The sequence below is a fragment of the Strix aluco genome, chromosome 3, assembly GCF_031877795.1.
Source record: "Strix aluco isolate bStrAlu1 chromosome 3, bStrAlu1.hap1, whole genome shotgun sequence".
NCBI classification, from domain to species: domain Eukaryota; kingdom Metazoa; phylum Chordata; class Aves; order Strigiformes; family Strigidae; genus Strix; species Strix aluco.
Window position 1 is genome coordinate 20249928 of NC_133933.1, and position 16819 is coordinate 20266746.

General features: G+C 36.6%; 1 protein-coding gene across 26 annotated transcripts in view; it reads left to right on the forward strand.

The window, feature by feature from the left end:
• The window catches only part of NRXN1 (neurexin 1), a 736627-nt gene that overhangs the window by 335871 nt on the left and 383937 nt on the right, over positions 1-16819 (forward strand). For all 26 annotated transcript variants that reach the window (XM_074817633.1, XM_074817632.1, XM_074817635.1 and 23 more), the window contains one exon: positions 13482-13604. In XM_074817633.1, coding sequence (XP_074673734.1) covers positions 13482-13604 — 123 coding nt within the window. The remainder of the gene's footprint in view (positions 1-13481; positions 13605-16819) is intronic.

Consider the following 16819-nt stretch of genomic DNA (forward strand, 5'->3'; position numbering starts at 1 on the left):
CCCTGGTAAGCAATCATCTTACTCCTTAAGCATTAAGATCAGTGGGATCAGATTATAGACAGTAGTGAAGAGTACATGGACGTGGAGTCTTTGTCTTTTCCATATGTAGTGCTCTAATACAGAAGTAGGCTTCTCTGCCTATTTGCATAAATACAAGTTCACAGAACCTGGTTTCTGAGCCGTCTGTGGCATTTTGATAGCCCCTCCTTTATTGTGTCTGCAGAAAATATTGTGTAAGTATGTATTAGTTTTAGCTGTATGACTGTTTAAAAAAGGTGGACTATTTTATCATTGCTTCACTTCTCAGCAGCAAGTCATCATTTCGTAAGTTCAATCTTGATGAAGAAGTCTAGGAAGCACTTAGCTACAATATTATTGTCCATTAATGTTATAAGAACAGTTATTAATTTTTCAGTGTGCTTTTTTTGAAGACCTGATAGTGTTAAAAACATCTACTCAATGCATGTCACTGATGAGCAGTTTCTTATATTAAAAGCACTCTGTATCTAGCACATTTCGCATTTGGGTGTATTAAAATGCATGAAACATCTATCATAACATTTTAAGCACTCAGTAGCTTATTATTGGAACCACATAATTGCTTCCTTATTATGTCTTCTTGACAATGACTTTAATGAAATATATTCAGGTAGTTGTTAAAATTTTCATCCAAGCACATTTCTTTTTTGGATGACTTGCCAGGAGGTTAACTTACACTCCCTTCCAGCTGATTTCTAGGCCTCAATTCATCAGACAAGTCACTTCAAAGGAAATATTATTCTGTTGAGTTGAGACATCAAGATAAAGTTGGCTTTCTGAGATGCAGACCCCTTTGGGAATTGTGCAAAGAATTCTTCAGCAGTTATTTGTCTAGGCAGTCTTGAAGCCACAAGACACAAGATGAAGAACAAGACATGGAATGAGTAAAAGCTATTAAAGAAAAGAGGGAGCTGTGGTTAATGTAGCTTATACTAATTCTTTGCTATTATTTCTCATTCATTTTATATTCTGTGAGATTTTCCTCCAAGGAGTGAAGCACATGTATATAGAAATAACATTTAATTAGTTAAAAGTTCCTCTCCATTTCTGCACATTCAGTCTTTTCTCGCTAACGGTAAAATCTGTCTGGAAAAGAAAGAACAAATAGGTAAGTCAACAGTTCCATGTTTCACATGCCATGAACTGTTTACATGTGACTTGTGGAAATTGAATCAGAAATGAAGAAAAACAAGCATAGATAGTATGCTTATTACTGTCTAAGGAACTCTAGTTTTACCAAAATTTAAGCACTACAGTTGTTGAGTATAAGTGAAAATTACCTGTTGAATTTGTGTGTGGTTACCGCTGTGCTTTGAATTGTCTGTGCAGCTTTTGCTATGTAACATTTCAGCAGCTTGAAAGCAAGTGAGTATACTGTTTCCTAGGAGGGAACAATGCACACCATGGACTCTCAGGGGAGTGTTCTTGCATCTCCAGCTAACGTTTTGCAGGTTATAGAAGGTGCTTAGAAAGTCAGTTGACAAGCTAATCAGCTTATGAATAGGAGCCTCACTAGCTAGAAAAGACTACAATGTGGATTCTTGATTTCCTAAAATTACATAAACCAAGATCCAGAGTGCACCTTAAGAAAGTGCGAGTAAGAACTTCTGTCAAGAAGCTTACTTGTTTTTTTCAATAACAAAAATTGTCATTCACTGACGCTAAGCACAGTCCTTAAGAGATAACAAATGGCAAAGGAGCATCTGAGAGGTTCTCTCAGTGTTGAAATCAATTCCATCTACTCAGTGTTGAAAGTCATGCTGGTATAGTTTTATATGGATATGCAAGAGACAGAGCTTGCAACAGCCTGGAAATAACAGATAGCAAAAGGTGCTTGACTGTACATATTGTTAGCATGCAAATGCTTGAGCAGCCATAATTGCAAAATGAAATTCTCAAAAAGTTGCAAGTGAACGATGAAAACTCACTATTGTGGACGTCACAGTTCACTTCAGTTTCGTTTAGCCACCATAAATATATGTCTGGGAAAGTAATAGGTTTAGAAGCAGCTGAAATGTGGTAGGAAAAGTTTGATGCAGAATGCAGAAAAATGCCTTGTTTGCAGGAAACAAACACACATCGGTCTTTTGGGTAAGAAATCACATGAAGAAGCTGGAAGATTTGCTGAAAGTTTACCTTTAACAAAATGCAAACTGTCTCAAACATACATGGTATCTAAGACAGCTGAGTACTTTTTTTCCCAAGAAAATCTTTAATGGAATAAGTATGTAGTCAATTTTAAAATCTTATTTTAGGCTCAGGAGCCCTGTAAAGGTATGTCTGAAAAAAATGCCATTTTTATAGGTTCCCTGATATTAGTATTCAGATTGGTTTCTTGCAGGTAAGGAATATCAGACCTAATTCAAAACTGACAGAAACCTTTAAAGAATATTTACAATGTTATTTACAATGTTAATCTGAAAAATTCAGGGTGTTTTTCCTTTAAAAGAACTTTTATTTATAAGGAAGATTCAAACAACTGTTAATGTGTATTGCTTACCCTTTTTAAATAGTACTAGAGCATTGAAATCTTAAAATACGTGTTCACTTTATATGACCCTGCTACTGTTAATATGCAAAGTGCTCTGCCCTACGGCCCTTATCATTGAGAACATCAGGAATCTTAAATTCTGGATGAAACCTGGTGCAGCTGAACTGGTGACTCTTCAGAAGCTGAAAAGGTCTAAAACAAATCATGAACTATTACACTATAGTGACAAATTTTGTAAGTACAAACTTGGAGCAAGAATGACATGACATAGTGATGAAGAAATACAAATCAGAAAAGGTGTGGTTCCGCAAGTATTTTGTGAAATAGTTTAGGAATATACAGGAAAATAAGCATAGGCTTTATGTTGTCTATTGTATGTCAGAAAAAATCAGAGACAAATCCCACACACATCAAAGTCAGCAGAGGCTGTTTATAAAATGGGGACCACCCTTTGTATCCATCTACTTGTCATTTCTGAAAATAATCTGAAAAGTCTATTTTAGTTCTCCTTGCTTGACTCCTGTCTACATAGAAGCGTCCAAGAATAAGCAGTGTCAAGAAATTGTGCTTTTCAATCCATGATGAGTATAAAAATATTTTAAAACATTTAAATAATAATCAACAATCACAAACCTTTAAACATTATTCTCTTTACCCTTAACTAGGCAAAATGTTATAATTGAGCATTTTCATTAAAAAAAAAAAAAAAAGAAAGGATATGAGTGTTAGATTTAGTTGTTACTGTTTTATAGTAGCTGTGCCTTGGGATGAAGACACCTGTAAATTAAGAGGAGCTTATTCTTAAAATAAAGTCACAGTCCAAATTCTTTTCCTTTCTGTGCCAACTGGTTGCCAATCTGCTTATTCTTAAGCACAATGTGCAAGATATAAGGGTAAAATGAAATATTTAAGTGGTTTTTTCTGTTATGTTCGTTTTTGCATAAATATAGTGATTTTATAAAAAGGTAAATTATGGAGCAGCATACTTAAATTTTGCTTATATTTTTTAAAATGTACTTCAGAGTTTTGACAGCCATGGTTTGATATAAATGGGCACAGTCAATATCAAAGTCAGAAAGGCTAATGTGTGATCAAAGCTGCTTCTGCTTCTTTCCAGTTGTCAGTTATAATCTAACCAAAGTACAACAAATATTCCAATTGTCTCAGAAAAAAAAAAAAAATCAAGCGTGTACCAACTTTTTCTGCAAAAATCACAGTAACTTACGTTATTTTTCCTTCACTGGGTTTAAGTGGAAAGAAAGAGGGCAGACAACAGTAGGAAACAGTTACACAGGTTCTTCAGACTTATAAAGTGTGTCTGCACCATCAGGGTACACTTGGAGATCCGCTATATCTGTTCACAGTAGCAGCTGTGTAGCTCAGTCTGTTTGATATTTATTAGCTGAATGACAACAATTTGCAGATCAGCAATTAAGATACAGGTTATCAAAGTTATTTAGATAGCTGCCTCATGGTGAAATCCTTCTTCCAAGTCACAATTCCTCCAGATCTCTCAGGGTCAAAGGAGACAGCAAAGTTCTTCTGGAAGCTGAAGCACTGTATTTGAATTAGTAACTTGTAGAGATGATGTCTAAGGAAAAGGAGATTGCCAGGTGCATCTCTCTCCATTTCTTTGAAAGCTCAGAGGAATGTTCTCACTGTTTCTAGAAATCCAGGACAGGGAATGTATGTGTTTCTGCCTTTGTGTTTTGTAGGGTTTGGGGCTTTTGGTTTGGGTAGTCAAGTCAAGAATAATGAGTCTGCTGTGGTAAAAATCTAACTCTTCTTGGGAAAGCAGAAAATGAACTTGAACTCATCTTAGGATCACTTTTTTCCCACTTAGTTTAAGCCCACATCTCACAAATCAACTGAATTCACACAGAATTCATGAATATTAGAAATCTTATCTGCCATTAAAGTCATATCAAAACAATGAATATTTACTTTTAAAAAATTAAATTCCAGTATTGCTTAGAAGTGGGGTTTCGTGTTAGACTTGGCACTATTTTACACAGGAGTTGCCAAGTCAGTTCTTGTGATTTTCAATCTTATTCCCATTATAGGAGGAAAAAAAGCAAACACTAATAACTCCAGGTGAATTATGCATTCTTTACCAGTTTTACAAAGTTTTTGTTAGGAGTTAAAAGGAATTTTTCATTGAAACCAACTTTCAATATAAGAAAGCTCTCTAATACAAACATTCCGTGTGGGAAAATTTTAGTACTGCAAATGAATTAAAATTTCCCATTTTATTCTTCCTTGTGCAATACATGTCGTGGATGAAAGTATTAACACGGTAATGGTTTTAGCAGCAAATCAAGATTTATTGATGATTAGCAGCACTTAATCATTAACCAATATAAAGATTTACAAAATAATTCAAAAAATGTTATAATTAAAATAGTGACTTTACAGATTCAAAGATGACAAGATTCACTCTAGCTTACTATATGGTACCTTAAATCAATATATACATGCATACATATTCACAAACACAAAACATATAGGTAAAAATACTTAGATCCAGTAAAATAAGTATGTACCCACACTAGTGAAAATAACTGTGTATGCCCAAACACATTCTCAAGTAGAGAGAGAGTGGGTGAAACAGAAACTAGCTCAAAGTTAAAATTTCCCTTTTCTCGAGTTTTTAGTAAATACCCACAACGCATTGGCATTTCTCAATGGGCAATAATTGAGACTTGAGCGGGTCGACTTCGCCCTGGCCTCTCGTTGACTCTGACAGCAGACAGTACCCGAGGAGTTGATGCCTGAGAGGTGTCCCAGCTCAGGGGAGGTGCTGGTCACAGGCCCGCTGCGATCCAGGAGAGCTCAGAGGGTCTCACATGGGGTCGCAATTTATAGGGTCCAAGACTTTCATCAGGTACTTTTCCCCTCTGGCCCAGCTCGACTGATGAAATATTCTGGTGTTTTCCACCAGTTGCACAGGCCAAGAACTTGATATACGTGCAGTTCTGCTATTGTTTTCCTTCAACCGCATCCTGGGTACAGATGTATCAAGCTGTCAGGAGGTGATGGACTGTTATAACCACTTCAAAGGAGAGCAGGAGCCAGATTTGTCAAAGGGACACCTTAACACCCTGGTTCCTGACCATTAGTAGTCTTTACCTCCCCAGGTTGGTATGACCCAGAAGAGGATTGTCATCACACCAAGCATCGAGCAGCACAGCAAGTAGAGAGTGGGGAGGGGAGGGGGTAGAATTGCACCACCACAATACACTAGCTTATAGTGGATTATCTTTAAAAAACAAACTGATTTCAGTTATCAAGCCAAACTGATTATTTTTTTGCCTGTATTAGTCAGTGTCACTGTGTGTCTAGGTGAGTTGTTGCAGTGACTCAGTCCAGGTTCAAGTCCCTCCTCCCCTTGGTGGCCAGACTTTCCAGCTGGCTTCCCTTGCTGTCATCCTTCTGTGATCTTTTCTCAGGCTCGGCTACAGGACTGTTCTGGTAACTGGGGAGCTGGCTCAGAAAATGGGATAGCAGGCTTGTGAAATAGCTGCTTTCCTAATGTACTGCAGTAGCCTAGGTAGAATGAAGTCAAAGACATTCTCTTGAAAGTGTTTGTGTTAAGTGCACCTTACTTAAAACAAAATGCTGAAATTCAGCTTAAAATTCTTGGAGTTTTTCATTATAGCAGCCATGTCAAACGTAAGGTAAAAACAAATTGATTCACTAAAAAGTTGTGCAAGTAGTTTGTGGAAGTAAATCTGCCAAATAGCAATTCACAGTCCTAGGATTTGGGTGCACTTAGCATGATTCAAAGCAGGATCTGACCTTACAGTGTGTTCATAATGCTGCACAATCTTTGCAAGTGCTATTTTTTTTACCTGCGGGAAATACAAAGCAAATAATCTTGCACTGAAGCTTGCTTTAAATTAGCTTAGAATTGCCATGTATTGAAAGTTCATGCTCACCTTTACCTACAGCAAAGTCAATTGTCAAGTTCAACATAATTTCTGAAAATTTGGCTGAAAATGTTCAGCAGTGAGCTGACAAAGCAACAACCGTATGTTTCAAGCTCATTGACTTTGCTATGCTTTAGTTCAGGGCCTTGGGGTAGGTTCATAAAACCTTTAGTACCTTTAGCACATTTTCTGATAGTCATGATCCTTAGAGAGCAGTACAAAAGAGAAGCTGCGCTCTTATTAAAACTACAGAGATCTAGCTGACTTCTGGTTTTAGCTTTTAAAAGATACTTTTCCTTCATTATTTCCAAGAAGGAAAACTACATGTCCTTAGGGCTGTTTGTGTTTCACTTGCTTAGATATATGACTTGCAAAACTAAATTAAAATGCAGCTGATTCCTAACAATAAATGTTTTGAGTAATGTGTTGAGAAATGTCTCTGAGCTGGGCTAGACATTTCATAATGCAGTAAGAAAATCAGTTTTATCCTCTCATGTACTCTGAGTTCATGTATCATTGTAATTGCAATTTCAAAACCATTTTTTCAAGAAATATGGTTCAACTTAATATAGACCCAATTATTAAGCAACAAAGCACAATTTTGAATTTTGAGAGCATGTGTATGTGTTCTACATATACTTTGATGTGGCAGGAAACTCTAGAGGCCAAGACTTGCAACTCAGAAGTTTACTACTTTCTGATGTTTTTTTCTTTCTCCGTCTTGGTGAAATTCAGTAATGGTCCTCATTCTTTTTATAGAGAACAGGCTTTCACAAGACAGTATTTTATCATCAGCACCTTTCTTGGCAGACACCAAGATTTAATTTAGTCCAATAGATCTGTCTATGTTCTGCCCTTCCACCTTGATCCACTGACTCTATTTAGATACTTCCATGTCACCAACAGTTAATATCTCACAGCTTTAAAGAAATTAATGGATGAGTATGTGCACTATCATACCCCAACTTAAATAACGTGCTTAAGTCAAAAGGTAGACAATGCTGGGAGAAGGGAAATACTGAGCAGCTCGGACCATGGCCAGGGAAGGCAAATTCACAGAAAAGAGGGGAATGAAACAGGCAAATTACTATAGAAAACTTTGTGTCCTCAGACCTGGATACGGTGCTTGAGTCTTGGATTGGTTATTTTTTATATCCTTCTATGGATTTTTCTTTTGCAGTCATTCACTATGTATGCTGGTTTTCCTTTCTAGTGAACTAGTTCAATATTAAATGCAGTCTGTTTGTAGTTTGCTCACATAGAGGAAAGCCAGTAGAATTTTCAAAAGCACCTTGTTTAGCTTTCTGAATTTCTGTATGAGTGCATGTACGGAAATATTTAGTATTATGTTTCCGTTAATCAAAATAATATGAGCAAATCTAGTCTACAGCTGAAATGAAGGCTAATAGATGATATTAGCAACTCTAATCTTTTTCATTTTAATTTCTGAAATGTCAGGTTTTGTTTTAAAAAGTAATAAAAATACCCTAAACTGCCAATACTTTACCCAAACTGGCAAAAGCAATTTTGCCTAGTATAAAGCTATTGTGGGCTGGAACATTTGATCAAGCAGTGCAGATTGATGTTTTGCTTGATACAATTCAGTGAATGTGCTGTTCTTTGTGGAATTTTCTGTATGAGTTTCTTAAGAAGAAAATACGGTTGATAAAATTTCTTTGACCTGCAATAAGACTTTCTCAAGTTAATTTATCAGTTAGCCTTAAATGATAAACTGATACACATTGCTGATCTTTAAAAGGCAACTGAGTTTTTCTATTAGTAAGAAACATGCCTAGTCAGGGAATTTCAGGATGATGGAGATGCAGTCATTTAAAATACAGTTAACTCACTATAATAATTGACTTTCTAAATTCAAGTTTGCAAGTGAGTGATTTGGAAGACCAGAATTGTTTCTGCAGCCAACCACCGTAGAAAGGATAATGAAGATTAAGATGCCTTCCCCTATTTGTCTTGTGTTTCTGCATCTAGTTCTGGAGGAATCTTTTCTGAACTTTTTATACTGCAGACTGGTGTGTAAGGCTTGTACAGTGGCTGTGAGACTGGCTGCTTGCTGGAACAGAAGCCTAGATTACAGGCATGTTAGATTTACCCTGGAAAGCAGGATAAATGGCACAGAGTTCTCTGGTTCTGCATCAGGTATTTACAATAACACTTCTAGGTGTCTCTCAGAGCCACTCAGCTGTCTTTACTTTCTAATTCAGTTTGCTGTGTATATATTATTTTAGCTGTAAGACTCCCTCTGATATCCTGGCATCCCTGACTTGAAAATAATATTTTCTATTAACTGGAATGATCCTTGGGGTTTTGTCCTTTTGTTCACTTACTCTCAAATCTCAAATGGGAAATGCCACCTGATATTGATTGCTGTAATATGCATAGTTATCTCTTAGCAAACTAGACCGAAACCACTGACATTTCTTATACTGACCAATAAATAGTAGTGATTTGCCTGTAACTAACTTGGGTTCCGTATGTTAGTATAGTGTTCACTGAACCATCCAGTCTCCCTCGCTAGTCTTTATTTACTTTGTCTTTTGATACTTCATTTTTGATACCTACTTTTGATCATAGAATTGAATGCTTCAAGCAAGTTTGGGTGGCATTTTGGTATATGCCTTGGTGGTGGTGGATGGCATTGTAAGAGCCAGTAATAATTCCTGTGTTTGGTTGAGGCAACTAGTTTTTAATGTGTTTTGGTACAATGCCAAAAGCTAAAATCTTGTTTCAAAGTAATCAGTTTGGGTTTTTTGAAGTTCTGTTCAAATAGTTGGTTCTCCCATTTTAAGTTGGATCTCCCAATTTAAGTACAACAGGATAGATATCTATAAGAGAAAAAGTAAGTAAGCGTGTTACCATCAATAGAAAAAGTAAGTATGCATGTTACCATCAATTAACAGGCCCATCTGAATTCAGCAAATTTTCGGCACTTGAATTAGGCTGAACAGGCTCCTCACGAGATAGTAAAGAGAATAGGAATCTCCAGAGAACACTTAGAATATTCAGCACATAATCTCACAAAGTGAGATTTTTTTTCTTTTTGGAAATTTGTACTTTTTTCCTTTAACTTTAAAAAGGACCAAAGGCAGTAAGTTCTAGCTGAGGTGCTGAAAACAATGTAAGCTCAACTTTAGGTGCCTAAGTAAAGCTATAACTTACAGTGTTTGGGGCTTTACATTTTTATGTCCTAGTTCATAATGAATTCCATCATCAAGAGTTGTAACTCTGTCGACTGGCTGCACAGTCTGTATTTTTCCATGTAAAAAGATGGTTGTACAAGCAATTATCTGCTTTTAAATGGATGTGCAGATTTTACTGACATGATGGACTATGAGCAAATTGTGGGAGCCATAAAAATGCCTATACTTTTTTATTTGGTGCTATCCATTCACTCTAGGGATGCATAAAACCTAGTAGTTATTTAAGCCTTTAAAATAGGACAAAAGTTGAGCATAGATATTGATAATAAATTTCATACTTAAGCAAGAGGAGATACTTAGTGGATTTTTGCAGTTTACAACGTGTCTCTGAAAAGAAAGGTTTATGATTAAGGTATTAGTATCTGAGAGAATCAGTATCTCAGAAAGTGGGTGAGTGGTGGGTACGTGAAACAAATTAACTGTCCTGTCTAGAAAGAGACAAATGAGTTCTAGGAGGAGGACAGCATGAGAAATAGTAGTAGAAGGACATAAGGTTTGAAGAGTAGTATCAGTCCAGAAAAAACAGAAAATAATCCTTTTTGTTTGGGTGGTTTTTAATTAGGATTCTTGCTTTTCTTCTCACGGGTGATATTTAATGTTTTTAAAGAAAAGAGGGTAAAAAAAAGTCCAGCCCCCCCCCCCCCAAAAAAAAAAACCCCACAAACAAACAAACAAAAAACCAACCAAACCAACCCTGCGAATATGCCAATTCTTATTTGAATACAACAGCACTTTCTGCTGGTGTGATTTAAATGAACTGAAATCAGATCAGTGTAAACTCAGAATAAGACTGGAAAGCTAATGATTTAGTAGATTTAGATTTATAGTAGATTCACTATAAACTAGAGCACTATAAATCAGGACAGAAGAAGAGTCTGAACTGGTATGATCTCAATAATAGGATGTTTAAATTAATTTCAGGTTAATATATTTGAAAGTCAGTGAGGAAAGTACTAATATAAACTATGTTTGAGGTTGGCCAATGCCGTTTAACAAGATATGTTAAGTTTTCTTCTGCAGTCCTTGTACTTGTGTGGTATCAAGGGATTCCTACATGTTTTTGTGTTTAAGCATTTAGAAATTTTTGTGCTCACAAGCACATTTACTATTTTTATATGCAAAAGCATGTTCTTGGCCAGGAAGCAGCCCAAGCGCTACGTTCTCTACAGGAATGGTGGGCATCTGTCCTTTCTCATCCACCCCTCCAGCTGCCATGGAAAAGTGTGCTACTTTGCAGAGATGCAACATGATGTGACAGGTACATCCACAATACCTGAACACTGGGTCTTGCTATTTTGTAGTTCCTTGCACTCTCTATGACAAAGTAAAACCTCCTCTTCTCTGTTAGAGATCAGCTTTAGGTAAGAAAAACCTCTTTACCATGCAAGGTAGCTAGTTTCTACAAGGCCAGGACTGCTTTAGATGCATTGTTCCCATAGTGTGTTATACCCAGGTTCATCCTTTTCATAGCCCTTTCACCATACTTCCCCTTAATCCAGTTTGGACTGCATGCACTGCAAACAAAGGCACCTTACAGGTAGTTCTGACCTGATTTTTTTACTTGAAGTACTCTTGCAAAGGAAGTAGACTGATACATAGGAAAACATACATTTATTTTTACAACAGGAAGAGTTTATAAGTCCCTAACCATTAAAAGACAAGACATATTGCCTGTATAAATGTGAGCAGCCAAGTTGGATTTGATAACTATATACACTGTGGCACCTATACAAGAATGGGACACTGCAGAGGGTTGTTAATCTGACAGCAAATTAAAATTGCCTATGCTTTAAGGTCTTTTAGAGATCTGTTGTGAGATAAGGGAGAATAAGTAGTTCAACTACTTAAAAAATTAAAAAAAAATAAAGACGGACTAACAAATGAAGAAGGGCTAATGTTTAAAATAATAGAAAGTGATGTATTTCTAAGTAGGCATGTTGACTCCTACTACTATTGCTACCCATGTCGTTTAAGCATTTTTTGTAAATCCATCCCATGAGTTGCAAATCTAGTTAGAAATTGCTTCCATTTAAGCACCCAAGAGAATATAGAATAATAGAAATTACTTGAAGAGCATTATTCACTGCCACTATATCACCATATTCAAAGAGAGCATTATTCACTTCAGCATTATGCAAAACTGGTCTTTCTCTTGTCAAAGAAAGTAAACATGTAAAGAACAGAACAATTCAGGTAGTTGACACCAGTGAGTGCATATACATCTCCTTCTGCTGGGTTTGCACACCTTTCCTAGCCTAGTGTCAATAGAGAGGCATAGAGAAAGCGACATGATGTTACCAGAATCTCACGGCCTTTGCTGTAGCTAGTATTTTTATTCCTGGAGATCCCTTGACATGCTCAAAATAGCAAAGACTGCATATAAAAGCAGGGCAATAAACCAGCAGCAATTGAAAAAATGCTGATAGAAAATGGAAAAAGTGTGAGATGAAAACTGTCCAACATGCTGAAAAGCTACATCAAGCTATTAGTGTCTTTTTCCCTCTGTGCAGTCCTGAAGTCAGAGAGGCCTTGATTTTAGAAAATGTCATATAGTACCCATTTAGTAACAGACCTCATCCATCACAGCCTGCACTGGGTGGAAGAGAATCCGAAAAGAAATGTGGGAGAGTTTCAGAGCCAGTGGCAAATATCCCTTTTAAAAGGCTGACAACGTGGGATATAGTCACCTGGAAGGATATAGTGGAGGTAATGGTCTGACTCAGTATAACCCTAATGTTTTTGTGTCAAATATTACTTTATTATACGTCTCTCTTAGTTATCAGCAGCCTTTATTCTGCCACAGGAACTGAAAAACTGTCCAGGGAGTTCTCTGTTTTGCAAGAATGTAATTTGTTAATTGCAGGTTAGCTTTACCTTTTGGAGAGTCACTACATAGGTCCAATAACTCAGGTCTGAGCACAGAAGTTTTTGTTGATCAGTTCAGCACTTGGTCAATCACCAGCTCATATCAATTAGTCAGGATTTTTCTCTCTTTCTCTTCTTGGTCAAGAGTACAAGGGACAATTTTCATAATAATTTTCTTCTGAGAAATTTTTTCCTAGGTATTAAAGGAGATCCTGTTTCCTGGATTTGTGAATACTTCATTTATTGCAAGTACACTGTGCTATGCATAGAATTCTGTTTGCTTCAAAAGTGTTTGTTGTACTGCTTAAAAAAATACCAGATTACTAAAAAAATTGTCCGTTATATGAAAAAGGAAAGTATTGTTTGAAGGTCCGCTAACATCAGAAAGTACTGGATCTGAATATTAACGAGTCACCTGGATGATAAGGTAATAGATGATCTTCTGAGAAGTCCTAATAAACAAACAAATGCTGAGAAGCTAACATAGATTAAGGAGAATATAACACACCTGAACACACATTTACCACTTGTACCTTTTCCCCCAAACTGTTTTTAATAAAGGAACAAAAATCCAGTCTTTTAAACACATGCTGAAGTTGTTCTGGCTGCAGTAATCCCATTTCTTAAAGGCTTGTATATGACTGGAAAGTGCATAACTGAATCTATCTTGACTGTGCCTATTTATGACAACCTGGTTCATTAAATGTGCATATACAATACATTTATATTGTTAAATATACAGTAGAAGTGTTTTAACGTAGTAGCTCTATATTTTGAGGTTTGCTTATACTTTGTAATTTTCATGCTTGATGTGACTTTTGGTGAGTTTTAACATTTGCCCAGCCAGTCTCTCTGTCTCTCTCTCTCTCTCTTTCTCTGTGAGGTTCACATGTAAACTGATTTAAAGATTGCATAATGACTGTTTGGCATATCCTACAGGCAAAGGTCCAGAAACCCTTTTTGCTGGCTATAACCTCAATGATAATGAGTGGCACACAGTGCGTGTGGTTCGACGAGGAAAAAGTTTAAAGTTAATGGTGGATGACCAGCAGGCCATGACAGGTAGTGTGGCGTTGTGACTCTGTGTTACTGGGGGGAAACACAAAACAAAAAATGACAGAAGTAAAATGCCTTTATCTGAAAGCAACAGATGCTTTTTTATTTTCCTGGGTAAGATCCAAAATCCATGTTATGCATCTTGAAATACTGGTACTACAAGTGCGCTATTACACTTGATATTAATGTTACTCTAACATTACTGTTGGAATTAATGAAAACCTTCATGCTGACTTAAATTAACGTTTTTATACAGTAATTGAAGAGAAGTCATTTGGTACATCACTAATGAGAAGGCAAGTAAAATGCTTTTGGCAACACACGAAATTTATACTAAGGTTAAACTCTAAGACGTTGCTGTAAGAGAGAATTTCATAAACGTTTGAAGGGTATTCTGTTGCGTTTTAAATCTTGCATCAGCTGTCCTCAATAATTAAATGTTAGGCAACGGGTTTTTCTCAAATACTAAAATAGCAGTTGGGATGGGAGAAAAAACATGACATGAATGCAAGCAGACGTTAGAAATATATTCCTATGTATATATTATCAGAAATGATAATAGAGAAGACTTTGATTTTGTTCTGTTAAAGATAGGCTTACATATGTGTTGTTAATAGCAACAGACCTGGCTTCTGGCCCTGATTACTTGCACAATACAATGTGTTTAAATTTATGTTAGCTATACAGTATTTTCCTTTTTTTTTTGTGTAGTATTAAATAGCTTTTATCATTGGTTTTAAGCTTTGTTAAAGTGGTAACAATTTTAATGGGTTTTTAAAAGGAAAGCACCTTCTTTAGTAGTCCCTTTTCACCTCAGCAGAACACTGAAGACCATGTCACTGGTAGAAAAAAAAAAATTGCTATGTATTCATATGGTTGCAAGAACACATTTTCTAGCATCAGAAATTATCAATAGATTTTCCAGAGGTGAAGCAAAAATTTAGTCTGCAATGATGCTTTGGGTCATTTGGACAAGAAAGTAGATGGCCTAAACCTAAACTTTCTTTGTGAAGACAAATATATAGTATTGGAGGAACGACACTGAAAAATATCATCATCTAACTTCTTCAACTGCAACTCAAATAATAATGCTACTTTGGGGACGTTTCCTAGTTAGAGGAAGCGGTTTAGATCTGAATAAAATGTGCATTTGGTTCTAGACACTATATTTCCTGGGCTTCTCATGGCAGATTTCTTATTTACAAATATTACAGGTTACAAAACCCCCAAGAAATACTGTTTTCACCATTGGGTTCAATCCCAGCTGCTCAGCACAGTTTCAGAAAAGTTCAAAATATATATGAAGGATTAAGATGAAAGCAGGAGGTTTCTATCAGGTGATAGTAATATGTAAAGAATGTAGGACTTGTAAGTTCTTGTAATCATTCTCCATTGTGGATAACTGTGGTTATGATCAAATATCGTGGTCTGGGCATATAGCTGAGGCACTGGAACGGGCTTCCTAGAGAGGTGGTCGATGCCCCAAGCCTGTCAGTGTTTAAGAGGTATTTGTCTAATGCTTTTAATAACATGCTTTAACTTTTGATCAGGCCTGCAGTGATCAGGTAGTTGGACTAGGTGGTCGTTGTAGGTCCCTTCCAATTGAAATAGTCCTATTCTATTCTATTCTACCTGTTAAAGCCAGTGAGTCTTTTCAGTTGTCTTCTGATCAGGCCAAAGTTCTGCCTGTGGGTCCAACTTTCTGATGCAACACTTGTATTCTTTCCACATGCCAGTATGTGCATCAGAAGCTGGCCACTTGACTTGAAATCCCTCTCAGTTCTTCAAGCCTGAAGTTGCCTACATTTGAATAATTCTTGGATGATCCTCATCCAAGGAGAGAAAGTCATCCCAGTATTTTGGAGGGAAAAAGTCTTCCTAAACTTCCTGCAGGAAGCTGTGTGGCCAATCTGTGGCCTATTCCATCAATGAGGAGGGAACTGGCATGAGAGAAGGAGCTAGAGGGAACTTAAAAGTCTGATAACATGGGAAATCTTCTATTAGTTGGAGGAATATTACATTTTCTACATGGAAAAATCTTTATTGCCACATAGCGCTGTGACTGTTGGTTGGGTTTTTTTTGCAACACAGTGTGTTGCCAAAGCCTTTATGAGCTTATGTTTCAAATGTACACAGTGCAGTTTAATGTGTAGTACCTTTGAAGTTTCTAAAGGGCTGGTGGAAGAGTTGCCGTATCAGATTGGAATGCTTTTGATGGTAACTGCTTTAAACTGCTTAGAACTCTTTCTTCAGATGTCCCAACAATCAGAAATATGGTTAAAATATGACCTGGTAGTTATTCATGTGAAAGATTATAATAATCTTATAGGGAGCATGAGGAAAAAACGGACTTCCTCCCAAAAATTCCAGCTTCCCGCACCACACACTGCATTTTCCTTTTTTGATTGTATCATATATGAAAAAAAACCTGACAGATCCAGAAAGCTTAAGCTGGAAGCTATTAAATAATTCACCCTGACTTTCCATTTTTTACAGGTTATAAAATATCACCTATTCATCCATGGATTGAGCTTAGTTATCTTTGACAAATGCATAATTCGTGGATAAATAATATCTTTCAGAATCATTACTAGCTTTCACTGGAAGTCATACAGGTGGTTTTGAAAATTTTACTCATAGAAGAGTTTAGATGCTTGCAGCCCTGATGCACTTTTTCTGGAAATTTATAGAAAATAAAAGTACACTGAAGGAGGTCACTACAGTTGGATAATGGAAAGGATAGCTAGCTTATGGTTATGAACAGAAGTTCACTTGGCCTTTTGTATGATGTCCTATAGCACTGCAACAAGTAATGCATTTTGTGCATCAACCTGACGAGTTAAAAACCAACAAAACGAAACCCAACCTTGTAAGCACAAACTGCAGTGTCTTTTTCTTCGTTGCTGTAGTTGCAAATACTGTGGAGCATTATGTGAAGTCTCAAGTCCTGTTAGCGTATTTGTACAACTGAAATGTTGGAGGGATGTTTGGGATATGAGCCCAGATTCTGGAACTTCATTACTACGCTTAAGGAAGAAATACATTTAAGGTAGTGAATATAGAGAGGATACTGTGCTACAGGCCAAAGCCTAGTGGATTTTTGCCATGACATTTATGCAATGCCATCTGAAGTGATACAAGACGGGAATACACAATGTTCCTCTCTAAAACATGATCTTCAGCTCCCTGGATGTGATCCAATATATAGCTCTTGGCCTTGC